Source organism: Bison bison, unplaced genomic scaffold (assembly GCF_000754665.1).
Source record: "Bison bison bison isolate TAMUID 2011002044 unplaced genomic scaffold, Bison_UMD1.0 scf7180017864324, whole genome shotgun sequence".
Taxonomy (NCBI): Eukaryota; Metazoa; Chordata; class Mammalia; order Artiodactyla; family Bovidae; genus Bison; species Bison bison.
This window is the reverse complement of record NW_011494896.1, coordinates 4,711,890-4,730,634: the sequence shown is the minus strand read 5'-3', so window position 1 is coordinate 4,730,634 and position 18,745 is coordinate 4,711,890. Positions and strand designations below refer to the sequence as shown.

At 38.1% G+C, this 18,745-nt stretch overlaps 1 protein-coding gene across 3 annotated transcripts in view; it reads right to left on the bottom strand.

Annotated features, from left to right (window-relative positions):
* DLG2 (discs, large homolog 2 (Drosophila)) overlaps nucleotides 1-18,745 on the bottom strand; it is a 2,340,373-nt gene that overhangs the window by 329,294 nt on the left and 1,992,334 nt on the right. For all 3 annotated transcript variants that reach the window (XM_010853191.1, XM_010853193.1, XM_010853192.1), the window contains one exon: nucleotides 11,490-11,592. In XM_010853191.1, coding sequence (XP_010851493.1) covers nucleotides 11,490-11,592 — 103 coding nt within the window. The remainder of the gene's footprint in view (nucleotides 1-11,489; nucleotides 11,593-18,745) is intronic.

Below are 18,745 nucleotides of genomic sequence, written 5' to 3'. Positions count from 1 at the left end.
TCCCATCTCCGTTTCCCCATCTGGCTTATCTTTTCCCCCTCTCTTCCTTTCTCCCTTCTCTCTCTGGGTATATGGCATTTTCCCTTCTTTGGATTCTCCATGTTCTTTCCATCCCTTGAGATTTTTCTCTCTGACCCTTTTGTCACCGTGTGAATCTGGCTCCTCTTCCTCTCTCCTATGACAAGCAATCTAGTGCAGTGGTTGTTCTGGAGTCTTTCTGACTGAGACTGAATCTTGGTTTTACTCTACTGGTTAGCTGTCTGACCTTGGGAGAACCACTTATGTTTTCTGAGTTTCTGCTTCCTCAGTTGTAAATGAGCAAATGGAAAAGGCAATAGAAATGATCTCATAGGTTCTTGAAAAGTTTAAATAAGTTAACACATACAGAGATTTTTGGTTTCCTCAGTGGCTCAATGGTAAAGAATCCACCTGTAATCAGGAAGTGCAGGAGACATGGGTTCGATCCCTGGATGGTGAAGATACCTTGGAGGAGGAAATGGCAACCCACTCCAGTTATTCTTCCCAGGAAGATCTCATGGACAGAGGAGCCTGGTGGGCTATAGTCCATGGGGTCACAAAGATTTGGACACCACTGAGTGACTGAACACACACACACATACACACATACATACACACACATACACATATACACACATGTATATAGTGAGTGCTCCATATAGGCTAGTTTTAATTATTCTCTTTCCTGCAATCATCTTCCTTTTTCTCTCATCAATATTTTCTTATACTTTAGTTGAAATTAAAAAGTGAAAAGTTTATGTAAAATAGATACATTAATTCATTGGTATCATTAAATTTTTTTGTTTGGTCTACATTTATTAAATGCCTACTATGAGCTAGACACTGTGCTAGGGACCAGGGATATAACAATGAATGAAATATGCTTTATCTTGAGGGGTTTACTCATCTTGTGACTAGTCAAAAATGCTTTCCCACTGCTAAGCCAACTGAGACAAAGAAGTAGAAGATATGCCACTGCTACATTGTTTGTGATATCAAAAGATTAAAATGATCAAATGCCCACCAATATGGGACTGGTTAAATGGGACTTGGACAAATTCATACCTACTTATCCTTGAGAGTAAAGAAAATATTGTTTGGGGGAGATGCTTCCTTCTTAACCCTCTCTCTAGTTTTTTGTTGGTCTGGGTTTGATCTGGCTTAGTGTACTCTAGGCCTTCCCAGGTGGTGCTAGTTGTCAAGAAATTGTCTGCCAACGCAGGGGACATAAGAGAGGTGGGTTCGATCCCTGGGTCGGGAAGATACTGGGAGGAGGGCATGGCAACTTACTCCGGTATTCTTGCCTGAGAATCCCATGGATAGAGGAGCCTGGAGGGCTACAGTCCACAGGGTCACAAAGAGTCAGATACAATTGAGTGACTGAGTATGCACACACATACTGTACTCTAAGGACATACTTGAGTTTCTAGACTCCAAGAGTCTAGATCCAAGTTCTTCTCTTTTTCTAAAGTGACCACCTTATTAGCTTGTCTAATGCTAATGCTAAGTCACTTCAGTCGTCTCCGACTCTGTGCGACCCCAGAGACGGCAGCCCACCAGGCTCCCCCGTCCCTGGGACTCTCCAGGCAAGAACACTGGAGTGGGTTGCCATTTCCTTCTCCAATGCATGAAAGTGAAAAGTGAAAGGGAAGTCGCTCAGTCGTGTCCGACTCTTAGAGACCCCATGGACTGCAGCCTACCAGGCTCCATAAGCTAATATAATAGTAATATAATCACTAGTGTGATTTTACTTGGCCTCTGTAGGTACATTAGGGAAAGGGCCATGTCTGTTTTGCTCATCATTCTAGCTCTAGCATTCAGGGCAGCGTGTCACTCATCAGAAGCATTTAATAAACATTAGCTGGATAAAAACTGGATGAATGAATTTTTGTTTTGTTATTCCTTAATTTTTGTAATGCATCAGCAGTTCTTTATTAAGAAAGCAAATTATCCTTAGCAGTGGAAACATGATATGAGGAAGTGCAAAGAGAGATGCTTTGAACCAAAGCACAATTTGGATACTTTTGCCTTCTACAGACTTAGTCAATGAGTCTACCAGGAATCTTATTTGGATTAGGAACCTATACAGCACATTAAAGATGTATATTTTGTATTTCCTAGGCTTGTTTTTGTTCCATGCTGAAGTTGCTATTACTTGCGATTCTGAGAATTTAAACCGTTCTATTTCAGTTTTCTGTGCACTTGATTTCCTGAAATTGATTTTTTTTCATATTACTTTCTTTCAACCTCAATAAATCTGTTTGTAGGCTTAGTAATTACAATTTAATTTATTAAGTGGACAAGATTTAGGCTACAATGAGTCTATAAACAAAGAGACCATGTATAATAAGTTGTTCATCTTGGAAGCAGCCACAAGCAATAAGTGCTTCCACTTGAATTACACTTAAAACTATTATTGGAGGGTTCAAATCCTATTAAACACAGAAAGAGAAATTTCCATAGATACAGATCTTTTCCGTTCCCACAAGTGGATGAAAGCAGAATATCCATGTGTTAAAATATGTGGAATAAGAGAACATTTAGAAATTAACTGCTTGTAATTATTATTCTTAGACGACAAGTTTTAATTAGAAGACACAGTAAACTAACTTTTACAGGAGCTCAGCTGGAAAGAGTCTTAAAAATAATCTCTCTAACCATCTTAATTAACAAGCAAGAGAATCAATGTTCAGAAGAGTGATGTGGCTTAAACGTGGTCAATAAAGCATTGGCTGCAGAGTCAGGGAAAGGAGAACAAAGCTGTATTTTTATATTTGAGGACTGGCTTAAATAAGGGGATAGTCAAAAAGATGTGGGGGTGAACTAGATGGGAACCCAGAATACTGAGTTAAGAGGTATTTTAAATCTGTTTTGATTTATTTTCCTTTTGATGGAGTTAAGTTAGTAAGTATTTTAAATCTGTCCTGGTTTATATTCTTCTTTTCATCTCTGTGGAGACAGTTACCTAACATCCTGAAATTTCTTAGCAAATGGGAGGGTTATCTAACAATGATTTGTGCGCACTCTGCATTATTTGTATACTGAAGAATGGGATTAAGACTCTTCATTTCCATGTATTCGAGCTGGATGTTTCTAAAGATGAATAAGGATCTTAGAGATGTTTCTGGGTTGTCAAAATGTCTCCAGCACAAGGATATACTTAGTCTCTTTCAGTACTAAGGAGTGAATGCTTTATGTTACCAGATGCCAAGGGATCCGCAAAATCATATAAAATCATTATATAGGTGGATTATATAGATGGATACAAGGATTGATACATTTAATTATGGAATGAGAGTTGCTATGGAGATGGGAAGAGGGATGATACAGTGGGAGTAGGCATGACACATAATTATCTTTGTAAAGATTTTTAATCCCTTTGAAATGATTTTGGGATATTGTATTCCCAGGATAGAGAATGAGGTCAAGAGAGTTTTCTAAGAGTAGGAAATGGTATCTCCCTTTGTCGTCATTACATTTCTCTAGGTCCAAACTGGTGTATGGACAAGACAGAGGGATTCAGCATTGTTAATCATTAAAGTATCTGGAGAGAACCTTCTAGTGAATCTGTAGACTCAATTTCCAGGAATCATCTTTTTGGTCATATTTTATAATTCTATGTGTTAGATGGAGGCTGAGGAGAAAACGAAAGCAACTAGGAGAAGGCTAGAAAACGGATGCATTGAGGAAACATCCTGGAGATTTCCAGTTGCAGGAGGTGGTGGTATCCTTTAGTGGATGTATACGTATATGAGAAAGAGCTGAAGAGAAAGACGTGGCTAAGAAGCACAGATTCTAGAGTCACATGACGTTTTGTTTCCTAATATTTTGGTAAAAATTAGAACATACCAACCAGATTAACTAAAACAGATTTCATGTATCATACTTGGAGAAATCGGATGTGGCAATAGACTAAGGATGAACTGATTGATGATGGAAAGATGGATGGGTCGATAAAGGGGGCTCCAGGAAGAATTTAGGATGAGAAAGAGGAAAATCATAATATAGTTAATCTATGTATTGAACTAGCAATATTTCCAAATTGGTGGTTATTTTTTAAATTAACAATAATTGTTTATACTTTTAACACACATGCACACATACACACACACATATACATACATAATTTAACTGTGATACATGAACAATAGCAATTAACAACAGTAAACTAGAAAGGAAAGGAAAGTTGTATACATAAGAAATCCCTGAGATGCCATGAGAATTTTAAAAAAATTCCTTTATGTCCTTTTGATCATAATGGCTTATCGGATGATTTCTTGGGCTATTTAAGCCATCTGTCCTCATGAGCTATTATAGAGATTAAAAGAATTAAGGAATTTACTAGCTGCTCAGCCTTAGTAGCTATGACAGCTTTTAAGATATTGAACTGCTTTCTTATCTAGAGGCTGACTAAGCTTCAGCTCCCCTACCTGTGAAACAAAGAAACTGGACAAGATAGTCCTAAAGGATTCCCCCAACTCTTAATTTCTGTTTCTCAAGGATTCTGGTTAAACCACACAGAATGCATCAAGTTAGCTAGACTGTGCATTCATTTCTTCTTAAATCATGCAAAAAATGGAAAAGGGTGTTATGTTAGTGACAAAATGTTCAAGTAATGGAATTTATGCTTCTATATCACCCAAGGTCATTTAAAAAAAAATCTAGAATATAATAACTGGAGAGTTATTCTGATAAATACCTTACCCATCCTAACTTTTCCTTTTTGTAGGTAAGAAAACTGAGACTCATAAAGATGAATAACCACCACAAGGTCACACAGCTGGAGTTAGGGCTGGAATCAGAATACTGGCCTCGTTGAAGTCAAGTCAAGAATCCCACACGGTAATTTTCACTCTAAGGCTCATCTTGAATTTTTCCTAATGATGCTGGTGCAATTTCTGATCAAGACCCACAGCTGGACCTTATGAATCTTGCCTGGGCATTTAAGATGCAGTTATTTGCACTGAGAAAATATTTTGATATGCCACAGCTGCTCATTCATATGCATAAATCTACATAGACACTGGTTTAAATAAAGAAATGTAGCTTACACTGCAAGTAAGCTTCTTGAATGTTGCAAATACTCTCCTTTCTGAGAACCTTAACGTGTAGAAGTTGCCGATAGTCCTCCAAGGTTAAATTGCCTATTAATTTCAAGCTTTCATCATGTGTTTGATCTTAAAGAGAAATGCACTATAGTCTCCAATTCTGGTTTAAGCTTGATGACTTAATTCAGAGTGGTTACTTTGAAGATCAAAGTTTCACTTCATGTTAAAAAAGAATATATACTTCCCTGCCCCACCCTGCATGAGCTACATAATTTAAAAGAAGTAAAAAAGATTCTTTAAATTAATTTCTGTTTTAAAAATAGTAAGTTACTCAAAGAAAATTTACAGTGATGGCTGAATAAATTTTTGGCTCACCAAGCCATCAGGATGGGATTCAATCTTCCCTTTTCCCGACTCAGTGCTTCTTTAATTCACTTGCAGGAGAGGCCATGAGGCAAAAGAATGAAGCCTGAACAGGTTCACTGTGCCACTGGCTGAGGAATTCTAGCAAGATTCAGGAACTAGGTTGATAATCTGTATTTAGAAGGGAGGGATTGGCAAAATAGAGGTGATACATGAACTTCTTACACCCCCTGAAGCTTGATCTGTTTCTAGTAAAACCACTGAGATATGACCGACCGTTGAGCGACACGTGTCAGAAACCACACCTCGTGATGTCTCCTTCTGTGACTTTGCCCAGTACTCCTGGTAGGAGTCCCACCCAATAGTGTCAAGTGGCAACTTTTGCAGAGTCCCTAGGTATTCTAGAGCAGTGCTTCTCAAAGCTTAGTGTTTGTACACTAATAACCTGTGGATCTTGATAAAATGCCGATTCGTATTTAGTTAGCTTGGGTTGCAACTCAAGATTGTGCCTTACTAACAAGCTCTCAGTTTCTATCTACGCTGCTGGTTCACAGATCATATTTGGTAGACCAAGACTCAAAAGTAACTCCTCTCTTCCCGAAGCTTCCTACATGGCTCATTTCATCACTTCTTTTAGTCTCTGCTGTAATACCTTAATAGCAAGAAGACCTTCCCTACCCACCATATATTTCTCTGTCACTATCAGCCTTACTCTACTACTTATCACCTTCTGACAAATTTTATATTTATTTGAAAGGGCCACTTTGGTTTACTGATATATCATTTTCCAAGAATGTTGACTGAGGCATAGTAAGTGTTCAGCAAAAAAAAAAAAAAAAAATCTATTAACTGAATGAATATGGCCACTCTGCCACAGTCCCATAAACCAGACCACATTTATGAGTGTCCAGGCAATAATTAACTCTGTTCTTTGGGATTTTCCTTTAGGAGCTCAGATTATTCTGTTAAAGAATAAAAGGCTGAGGAAACCAGGCTACTGGCTACTGAAGTCTCTGCTCACTGGTGGGGACCACCATTGACTTCCTCCTTCCTACTTTCAGGCCGTTCTGAAGCCCTTGTAATGTCCCCAGCAATGCTCTGAGTAGCCAAATTAAAGACAAGGGGATATTGGTGGCTTTCATGGGAAGAGCTTGGCAATTAATTGTCTCCACTTTGTGCTTTATCCAACAATTTATATTGTTCATTTGATTCTCCTAGTGAATATCTGGTGGTTTATTATTTCAACCTCAGTCAGTAACCTCACACTAAATATAGGTGCTATTATATCAGCCGGAAGGCAATAAATGCTATAAAGGTTTGCCCCAATCTGACCCAGGGGAATGCTATATTAGATTCTTTTTGACAAATGTATAATTAGGTTGTAATCAATTCCTCTTTTATTCATCAATGGTATTAAAGTTGTGTTACCAAGCTCTAAAAAATGTGAGTGCTTTAATTATCTTTTCTTTGTTCTATATTACAGACCAACAGCTGTAGATTTTCTGCAGTACAGGATAAAGAGAGTTTATCCACTCAGGTTGCTAAATGTTTTGTAACAAAAAAACAAAAAGCACCACCTAAAAACAGCATCAACACCAAATGTCCAATCTAGGGATTCGTTTACCACTGCTGCATCTAATATCGAAATCCCAGGACATTCATTCAATATTCACTCTGGAAATATTTCTTAAACATCTGTTATTAATATTTTCCCACACACTAAAGATATTATATTATACTTCTAAAACAAGTGGAGACACATTTGATAACTCTTTAATAAAGCATAGTCAAATTCATATTGAGCATATTAACCTGGGAGATACAATGGGTGGTAGAAGGTTCCTTGCCCTCCAGAAGCTCCCTTGAGTGGAGGAACGTGCAAATTCCACAAGGGACATACCAGGTGTCTGAATGTAAGTCTAGGGAACTCAGAGAAAGAGAAAATCAACAAGAGCTCAGAGAAAACTCAACATTGATTCAGCAGACTAAAGATGGCTTTGTAGTGGAACTGGCATCTAGGGCCTTCAAGATGAGCAGGAATACTACCAGTTGAAGAGGAGAAAAGGGAATTCCAGGCAGAGAAACCCACAGGAGCAAAGGCCCATAAACATTACAGTTCAGGACCTAGGTCAGGGACATGGAGCAGTCCTGTGAAGCAGAGGGACAGTGAAAAAGGATGATGCTGGTCAGTGGTAGTGGGGAAGAGGGCATGGAGATGGCTGTGATCATATTGTGAAAGGCAAGGAGTTGGGTACAGGCATCTTGGGGTGATATCATTTAGAATGGTGATTCTGAAAGCAATGAGGAAGATGACAGAGAAGGGTAAGGAAATGTGTGTGTGTGTCTCTGTGTGTGTAGGGTGGTAGGGGCATTATGTTTCTTTTTTCCAAATAATGTTGGAGTAATTTCGTTAATTGTGTATAGGTAACAAATTTTTTATAAGAATTAATTTCTCATATTGCTTAAGTAAAATTTTTTCTGAAGTATCAGATACATGATGCTTTAAAAAAAGGATTATTATTAGGAAGGTAATACATGCTAATTTCAAAGCAAGCATGTGAAACAAATTGGATAAAAAGAAAGGTGGTAGAAATGAATCACAGTCATACCACTGGAAGAAAACATTGTATATGACTCTTTAAATTTGGCTTTAATTCTACCACCTAGAACTGCTGCTACTGCTGCTAAGTCGCTTCAGTCGTGTCTGACTCTGCGTGACCCCATACTCGGCAGCTCACCAGGCTCCCCCGTCCCTGGGATTCTCCAGGCAAGAACACTGGAGTGGGTTGCCATTTCCTTCTCCAATGCATGAAAGTGAAAAGTGAAAGGGAAGTCGCTCAGTCGTGTCTGACTCTTAGCGACCCCATGGACTGCAGCCTATCAGGCTACTCCATCCATGGGATTTTCCAGGCAAGAGTACTGGAGTGCGATGCCATCGCCTTCTTCAATCACATAGAACTAGACATTGAATAATATTGACGATGGATAGAGTAATTCACACAACTGGGACCAAGCTCATTTTAAGCAAAAGTAAGTATAACAACTTGGGCCTTACCCTGTGCAGTGAAAATTGCCAAGGAAGACATTTATTGTTATGTTATGATAATTATAAATTATTTATCATTATTTCAAAAACTGTGCTAAGTACTATGAAATATGCAGTTGGAAATGATTTTATATTTTGCATAACACACTTGTTTAGCACATTTTCTGCTTTGAAGCAAAAATGAAAAAATAAAAGAAGTAAAAATGAATCCCTTCAATCTTTAGTTACTGTTAAGTGAAAACTCAAGTACTGAAGAACGGCAAACTTTTATTCATTAGTTCAACAACTTTGGAAGAAATACCCATTATTTGTACAGTACTGAAAAATTTATCTACAAACAAAATATAGGTTTTGCTGTCTGCAACACTTTGGTCTCACAGTCATAGGTAGGTATTTTCTCTCCCTGCTCTCTGGAATAGAATGCCCACCCATTTTCTCAAAGTCTGTTTCCATCTTCCCGTTTTCGTGAAGCACTCTTGTGCTGTTCTGGCTCCTGCACGTTTACTCCTGTGACATTCCATAATTCTTAGAGATGGTACCATGATAATGCAGTTTCAGTCATCTGTTACCAGGAACTGATCTCTATTAAATGTATCTAAGTTTTTCTCTCCTGAATAAGATAAAAAATTTTTTTTCTTAAAAACAAAGAACTGGGATGAGGGTAAAAGTGGAATTTTCTGAATATTTAGCAAGGTATCTAGAGTTTTCCTGATAAAATGATTTGAATATAAGTGAAAAACATATTTCCTGAAAGCCTGATTCTTGACTGTATCACAAGAGATGTCAATAAAATCAGTCTTAGCATGGATACCTTGCAATACTGATGCAAATGAAGGGGACTTGGTGATAATTTCCTAATGGAATCTCATGGCATATTCTTCTTTTCAATTGTAATTTTAAAGTTAAATTGTTCATTATTTCTTAAATATGTTGTATAATTTAGATGTCCCTAACTGACCTGAACAACAATCCAATCAGATTTCCATTTCAAAAAATAGTTAAATTAAGGTTCAGTTACCCATTAAATTTGCAAAGGGAGAAAAATGATTGCTTATTGTTGCATTACCACATTTCCAACTGATTTAAAGCCGTGACAAATTAGAATGCAGTTAGACTATTAAAATAGGCAAGTCATTCTGTGAATTTGATTTGTACTTTGGCATTTTGAAATACTAAGCTTGTTGTTGTTATTTGCAGATTTCTTTAGAAGCACTTTAAAAATCGATTTATGTGATTTATAAGACATGTTTTGAACAGGCATCTTGATAAAGTACAGCACAGTATCCAAAGTGAGTTTATTGCTTAAAGGAAACAAAGCTGTAAGGAAGCTTAGGATGAAGATTTATGCTGATAGAACTAGGACATGCTTATCTTTTACTGTAACTTTTAAAGCTTGGAATCATTCTGTTTAAGGTTATTTGAATGACTGTCTTCACCATCAAGAGTTTCTAATTGATGTAACTATAGTTTGGACCATCTTATCAATCTGAAGAATTGAGATGAAAATTTTCAGGGATATTTATGTCTTGTGTCAGATCATACAGTTTGAGACAAAGAAAACAGCTCTCAGTAAAATGGAAGAATCTCACGAACAAGTTCTTAATCTATATGAAGTAGAATTTGTTCATCAAATTGTATTAATCCAGATCTTTTCATTTTCTGTTTTACAATGGAGCTGTTTTACTTTGGAGTTGTTTATTCCTATTAGAAGACATATCTACTAAATTTTAAGAAGTAGAAAAACTTCTCAAAACTGTCTAAAAAGAACACGTTTCCTTGTTGATGTTATCTTCCATCTTTGACAAACACAAATCTCCTCTTCCCAGGTGGCTCTCTGGCCATATCTGTGCGAGGCCAATAGAAGAAAGCAATCAATATTTTTTGGGGTGGGGGGTATAACTTAACTGCAAATTCTAAAGTCAGGCAAAGTGGAAGCAATGTATCAAAATGCATAATGGCAGTTTTCTTTATTCTCTTGTAAAACATGTGGTTGGCCACCATTAATGGTAAAATCTAAGATGTCACAGGAAAGACACAAACCTCAGTCTTCCAAACATCAATAGAACAACTGATGCTAAGAAATAGTCATTTGAAAAGGCCAAATAAGCCTCTTCATGCACAAAGGCTCTTTCTTGAATGTGCCTTGTACTTTCACGCTCGCCTGTTAAATTCTCCTCTCTGCTAGCCACGTGAACCAAAAACAGTTAACTATGTTTCTTGAAAATAGAACCATATTCCTCTGTTTTTCTGTACAAAGCTAGTCCACAGTGATATATGTAACTATATTTCATTAATGAAAGAGAAATTTATGTGTATATATATTTGCTAATTTGCTAAGAAATCAACTCCACAATGGGTAACATCCCAATTGTCTCACTGAGCCTCATTCTGATCACAGAAACAGATGTTGAAACAAATTTAAAAAAACAGGGTTTGCTAATCCAATTTAGAATATTTTATCAAGTCTTAGTTGGCTAATTCAACTCAAGATATCTCACCAAGTCTTAGGGTTTATAGTGATGTATTCCAAAACAAGGGAAATAGCAGAAAAGGCAAAAATAAAATAAAATTCCACATCAAGGACATCTAAAAACCCTATTAGTGTTAATAAAAATAAGTCATTGCCACAGGAGAGAAAATGGTCTACTGATCATGGTCTATTTCTATAGATAAGATCTCTCCCCTTGCTTCCTAAATCTTAATTGTTTTTATAGTATCCATTGCTGACCAAAAGTGTATACCAGGTAAGACTGTAAATGAAATAAAGTTAATGCTAGTTGTTATTTGTTTGAATTCGTATTTGCAAACAGGCCTTTATAACTATTAGATTTTTTCCTGGGAAGATTAAGAGTAACAAAACCTCATGTTCTTTTGACATGAATCACCAATTTTTCACCATAGATTGTTTATAAAAATCTTGTTGGTAGTAACTAGTTAATATCAGTGGTCAGAAATGTGGTCACCCATTCACACAGAAACGCATCAGAACATTCTAAGTTTGAATTCTCACTGACCTTCAGGTTGATATTGTGCTATAATCGTCACCGTCTGTCCAGCCCCCTTCAGCGCTGCAGCAGCCTGTTCATGGGATGCTCCACGAAGGTCAATGCCGTTCACCTGAAAGAGAGGAAGCCAGAGAATTTTGGCACTTTGTAAGGCATGTTATTCTGATGTGTGCTCTGTTGCTCAGTCGTGTCTGACTCTTTGTGACCCCATGGACAGTAGCCCGCCAGGCTCCTCTGTCCACCGTATTTTCCAGGATAGATTACTACAGCAGGTTGTCATTTCCTACTCCAGAGGATCCTCCCAATCCAGGTAGACAGAGGGAAAAAATTTCCCCAGAGAGGCTGTTTAAGATGATGTTACCTGCCTCAAAACCCTTCATGTCCTACCCAGGCATTGGAATGCTAACTTAGCAAATTTCCTGCTCTTGATAACTTTAGTTAGCAGAGATGTGGAATTCTACCCAGGGCATTTGTGCCATGGTCTGAGTGGGTTCAAAGTTTTGTCCACCTAACTCCATTAAGATTTTAGTGTGTGCATTTAATATGCTTCTATGAGTTTTGTGGATTTCTGGGATAGATAGGAGCCTTCAAAATTAGAAGGAAAATGGGTTAATAAAGAAAGATACATGTAATATATGTAGACAAGTATGTGCTGACAGAATAATATATTCATATGAGATTCTGGGGGAGACTGTGTGGAATGGGGCTGGCCGCCTGCCAAATCCCCCCGTTTGGTTATATGCCTCATCCTGTCATCCTGAGCCTGGTTAGACAGCTCTGAGCCTTGTTCCAGAATAAACTCAACTGTCCCATTTCTTACGTATGATCCCAGAATGAATTGTGACAAAATGAAATAGAGAATTCCGGGAGTTTATGTTGCTCTTACTAACTCCCATTTTGGGACCCATGCCAAAAGAGAAACAGAGCATTTGAAAAATAAGCACAAAACTCTGCTGAGAGGGGAAAAAAAATCACTCAAGTCAAATTTAATGAGAGGCAGAAGCTAAAATCTTTCTTGAATCAATTCAGTCTAAGCCAACACAATATAATTACTAAGTGCTTTCCAACGTCGGGGCTCTGTGACTGCCCCGATAGGGAGACGGAGGATGGGAAACAAAGGTGAACAAGACAAGCCCCTAAGAAGCTTTTCTTCTTCAACTGAACACACGGTAAGTCCAGTTTTCTAACCTACCCAGCTGATATTAAAATTCTGTTTCCTTTAACTTATAGGGAAGATGGCTAGGGACCATGAAGAAGAATAAAAGAACTGCTCGGCCCATGTACACATAAAATAGAGAATGTTTTCACTTCTCATCAGTCTTCTTTGACAATGAAGGGGTCACGACTGGGGGGTGGCCACTGTGTTTCCCTATCAGGCCTGGAACATCTATAATCTTTAATCTCACATGCTGGGCTTCTCATAATAACTTTGTTAAAGTCTCCTTACTCACTTTTATAAATTGCCTGGTTTTCTATTCTGGCGAAAGCATTGATTGGCTTTCTGTGCTTACTGAGAGCACCATTGATGCGGTTACACTGGGAAGTGTATTGAGTGAGACTGGGCCTGGCTGGACCATTCTCCTCTAGCTGACGGACTGTCATTATCACCCCTCTGAGCCTCAATTCTCACCTGCTTCACGGGGAAGGGACTGTGAGGCTCAAGCCTCTCTGAACCATAAAATTTCAGATTTAATCCTTATACAATGACATTCATTTCACAGACTGTCCAGGCATTGATGAGTCAGAAGTATTAACTCAGAGAGCCAGAAGAGACAGAAAAAGTAATCTGATCTTGGCTTCTACCTGCAGGAAGCAGAATGTACAAGCTTCAAGGGCCAAATGATCTCTTTTGTCAAACAATTAGGGTTAACTTTTTATTAAAAAATAATATATGATCATGGTAATGAATTCTTATATTTTAGAAAGGTATAAAAAGAAAAATGAAAAGTCCCCTCACCATTTTCATTCCCAGAGGTAACAACTGTTAGCAGCTTCTTGTGTATGCTTTTTAGAAATCTGCTATATGCATGTGCAAGTGTGTGGCTTTAACTCTATTTGGTTTTGTCTAGGTTTTAATTGGAGAAGGCAATGGCACCCCACTCCAGTACTCTTGCCTGGAGAATCCCATGGACAGAGGAGCCTGGTGGGCTGCCGTCTATGGGGTCACACAGAGTCGGACACGACTGAAGCGACTTAGCAGCAGCAGCAGCAGCAGGTTTTAATACATTATTGACTTTCTGTTTAAATGGACAGGATCATATTAAATATATAATTCTATAACTTGTTTTTGTTTAGTTTTTCATTTAACAATATATCTTGGACATCACTCGTATCAGTTCATATTGTCTTACCTTTAAGTGGGAGCCTGTATGCCATGGTGTGGATATACCAGTAATTTTTTAGTAGGATCCCTACTGGGGTGGCTAAGGCTGTGTCTAGCTTTTTGCTACTACAAACACTTAGGAAGGTGTTTCCGAAGGATAAATACCTGGAAATACACTTTCTAAGCTAAAAGGTATATGCATTATTTGTTTCTTTTAGTTTGCTCTTGTATACTTAAAAAATATGTATTTACTAAGCAAACAGAAACTAATAATGAAGAAAACACAAACAGGCCATAATCTCATTGGCCAGATAACGTATTGAAATGAAATATATAATTAATATTTTACAGTCAGCCCTTCATATCTGTGGGTTGTGCACTGGCAAATTCAACTCACCTCAGATTGAAAATATTTTTAAAAATTTCCAGAAAGTTCCAAAGAGCAAAACTTGAATTTGCTACATACCTGGCAACTATTTACATTGTATTAGGTTTCATAAGTAATCTGCTGCTGCTGCTGCTAAGTCACTTCAGTTGTGTCCGACTCTGTGCAACCCCATAGATGGCAGCCCACCAGGCTCCCCCATCCCTGGGATTCTCCAGGCAAGAACACTGGTGTGGGTTGCCATTTCCTTCTCCAATGCATGAAGGTGAAAAGTGAAAGTGAGGTCACTCAGTTGTGTCCAACCCTCAGCGACCCCATGGACTGCAGCCTACCAGGCTCCTCCACCCATGGGATTTTCCAGGCAAGAGTACTGGAGTGGGGTGCCATTGCCTTCTCCGCATAAGTAATCTAGAGATAATTTAAAGTATATGGGAGGATGTGAATAGATTACATGCAATTACTATACGATTTTAAATAAAGGACTCAATCGTTTGTAGATTTTGGTATCTGTGGGGTTTGGGGATGAGGACTGTCCCTGGAACAACTGAGGGACAACTGTATGTTCATAATGCACATACATGAAAATTAAAGCAATATAAAAATTTTATTTTTAAAAATAAAATTTAAAAAATTTATTTTTTATAGAACGCTTCCCCTACCTCTTATTATCCTTGCCAAAGGTACCATATGGATGGCTTCTTGTATCCACTACCAATTATTTCTATTATGAATATAAGCAGGTTCATACAATTATAAATAATTTTACACAAAAGATAATATTTTATATATTGCTTTATACTTTGTTTTCTTCCATTTACTAACATATCTTGGAGGTATGTTGAAGTTATATATTTTTTATATTGAAGTATAGTTGACTTACAATATTATATGTTTCAGGGGTACTGCATAGTGATCCAATATTTTCATAAATTATACTCCACTTAAAGTTATTATAAAATAATGACTGTATTTCCCTGTGCAATACAATTTATCTTCCTTGTTTATCTATTTTATACATAGTAGTTTGTATCTCTTAATCCCCAGAGTATTTTTCATTCGTATATTATACATTATCTCATTCTTTTTAATAGCTGTGGAAGGTTCTATTAGTCAGTGTAAAACAATTTATTTTACCAGGGCACAGTTGTTGGATGCTTAGGTTGCTTTACTATTTTTCTATCATAAACAGAAGGATAAAGGGTATTAGGGTTACATTCTGATAGCTATTGCCAAGTTGTCTCCAAAAATATATACTCCCACAAAAGGTACATGGTTGGCTACTTCCTCACACTCTTGTAAAAACTGCTCATACCCCAACATTTGACTGTGGTTATTCTGATAGGTTGGAGAAGGCAATGGCACCCGACTCCAGTACTCTTGCCTGGAAAATCCCATGGACGGCGGAGCCTGGTAGGCTGCAGTCCATGGGGTCGCTAAGAGTCGGACACGACTGATCGACTTCACTTTCACTTTTCACTTTCATGCACTGGAGCAGGAAATGGCAACCCACTCCAGTGTTCTTGCCTAGAGAATCCCGGGGACGGGGGAGCCTGGTGGGCTGCCGTCTCTGGGGTCGCACAGAGTCGGACATGACTGAAGCGACTTAGCAGCAGCAGCAGCATTCTGATAGGTAAACAATTATATTTTTAAATTTTATATTTCTTCACTTATGAGGTTAAACATCTTTTCATATGTTCATTGGTTATTTAAATTTCCTTTTGTATAAAACACTTGCTCATTTATGTTGCCTTTTTTTCATTGTTTGGATAGCTTACACTTTAAAAAATTTATCTGCATATTAAGAATTTTAAAAAAAGAATATTAGTTCTTCATCTCAGATAACTATTGCAAATATTCTTACTAGTTTTGTGTTTGTATTATTTATTATTGTATTTTAAATATTTAAACTTTTCCCTTATCTTCTATTTCTTGCCAAACTGAAGTTTAAAATGTGTTACATAGTCACATTATTTTTTCCTTTTTAGCTTTTGAGCTTTGTAATATATCTTCCCTTCTCTGATATATATTAAACAAATTATCCATGTTTTCTTCTAGTAAAACCCAGGTTTAATTTTTAGCTATTTAATCTTTGATCTACTAGAATATATTTTAGTATTTGATGTGCGAACCAGGCAAACAAACCTTTTTTTGAGACCTTTCCTTTACAGCATCAGACTTCTACATCTTCCAGTATTCTAACCATCCTGTGAAATTTTCTCAGTTAGTACACTAAGGAGGCATGAAAAAATGGGAAGGAAAAAGGGATTTGGAGTCAGAACTAGGTTTGAATCCTGAGTCCACCATTTGTAGGTAAGTAACTTGGGAAAGTCATTTAACTTCTTTAAACCTCAGCATCCTTACGTGCAAAATGGATATAATACCTGCCTATCAGGACTGTCACATGTAGTAAATGAGACAATAATTGTTGAGCCCCTAACATAGAGGCTAGCACAAATTGGCATTAAGGAAGTAGTATCTATTATGCTGTGTTTTTCTTTAAAGAACTGTGATTATAAGTGAGGAAATAAAATCTAATGGAAACTAATGAATAAATAATATAATGTATGGGTTACTTCATGGTTTTCCTTTCTTTTTCTTCTTTTTTAAAAAAACGTAGAATTTCAGAGGCTTCCCTGGTGGCTCAGTGGTAAAGAATCCTCCTGCCGATGCAGGAGACACGGGTTTGATCCCTGGTCTGGAAAGATCTCACATGCCACACAGCAACTAAGCCTGTATGCCACAAGTATGGAGCCTGTGCCCTAGAACCTGGGAACCACAGCTGTTGAGCCCATGTGAACAATTACTGAAGCCCGTGTGCCCTAGAGCCCATGCTGCACAAGAGAAACCCCCACAGTGGGAAGCCTGCACACCCCAGCTGGAAAGTAGTCCCTGCTTCCACAACTAGAGAGAAGCCCGCACAGCAGTGAAGACCCGGCACAGCCAAACAAACAAACAAACCATGTAGTAGATGCAATCCTCAGGTTTGGGGAAAAGGTACTAACTAAAGGAACACAGCATTTCAGCACTGGAAGAGGTGCTCATCCATCCCATGCTTACACATTAGAAATGGTCTCCACAGGGGGATGAACCTGCCCCAAGTCCTGTCAGAGTTAGCACAGCTTAGCAACAATCCAGTTTCCCTTGCCTAGCCCAGACTTCTTTCCACCGTAGCAGGTGTAACTTATGATGTGCGTGTGTTTGTTTTCCACTAGGTGAGTAATAATCAAATCCTATGTGATGATTACATTCATCCTGGACATAATTCTCACTTGTAAAGCATTTGATGCTGCTGTTGTTCAGTTCAGTTCAGTCGCTCAGTCGTGTGCAACTCTGCGACCCCATGGACTGCAGCACGCCAGGCCTCCTTGTCCATTACCAACTCCTGGAGTTTACTCAAACTCATGTCCATTGAGTCGGTGATGCCATTCAACAGCCTCATCCTCTGTCGTCCCCTTCTCTTCCCGCCTTCAATATTCCCCAGCATCAGGGTCTTTTCCAATGAGTCAGTTCTTCGCATCAGGTGGCCAAAGTATTGGAGTTTCAGCTTATGCATCAGTTCTTTCAATGAATATTCAGGACTGATTTCCTTTAGGCAGTCCAAGGGACTCTCAAGAATCTTCTCCAACACCACAGTTGAAAAGCATCAATTCTTCGGTGCTCAGCTTTCTTTATAATCCAATTCTCGCATCCATATATGACTACTGGAAAAAACCATAGCTTTGACTAGATGGATCTTTGTTGGCAAAGTAATGTCTCTGCTTTTTAATATGCTGTCTAGGTCGGTCATAACTTTTCTTCCAAGGAGTAAGTGTCTTTTAATTTCATGGCTGCAGTCACCATCTGCAATGATTTTGGAGCCGAAAAAAATAAAGTCTCTCACTGTTTTCACTGTTTCCCCATCTGTTTGCCAAGAAGTGATGGGACCAGATGCCATGATCTTTGTTTTCTGAATGTTGAACTTTTTCACTCTCCTCTTTCACTTTCATCAAGAGGCTCCTTGGTTCTTCTTCGCTTTCTGCTAAAGAGTGGTGTCATCTGCATATCTGACATTATTGATATTTCTCCCAGAAGTCCTGATTCCAGCTTGTGCTTCATCCATCCCAGTGATTCTCATGATGTACTCTGTATATAAGTTAAATAAGCAGGGTGACAATATAGAGCCTTGACGTACTCCTGTCCTGATTTGGAACCAGTTCTGTTGTTCCATGTCCAGTTCTAACTGTTGCTTCTTGACCTGCATACAGATTGCTCAAGAGGCAGGTAAGGTGGTCTGGTATCCCCATATCTTTGAGAATTTTCCACAGTTTGTTGTGATCCACACAGTCAAAGGCTTTGGCATACTCGATAAAGGAGAAGTAGATGTTTTTCTGGAACTCTCTTGCTTTTTTGATAATCCAGTGGATATTGGCAATTTGATCTCTGGCTCCTCTGCCTTTTCTAAAACCAGCTTGAACATCTGGAAGTTCATAGTTCATGTATTGCTGAAGCCTGGCTTGGAGAATTTTGAGCATTACTTTGCAAGTGTGTGAGATGAGTGCAATTGTGTGGTAGTTTGAA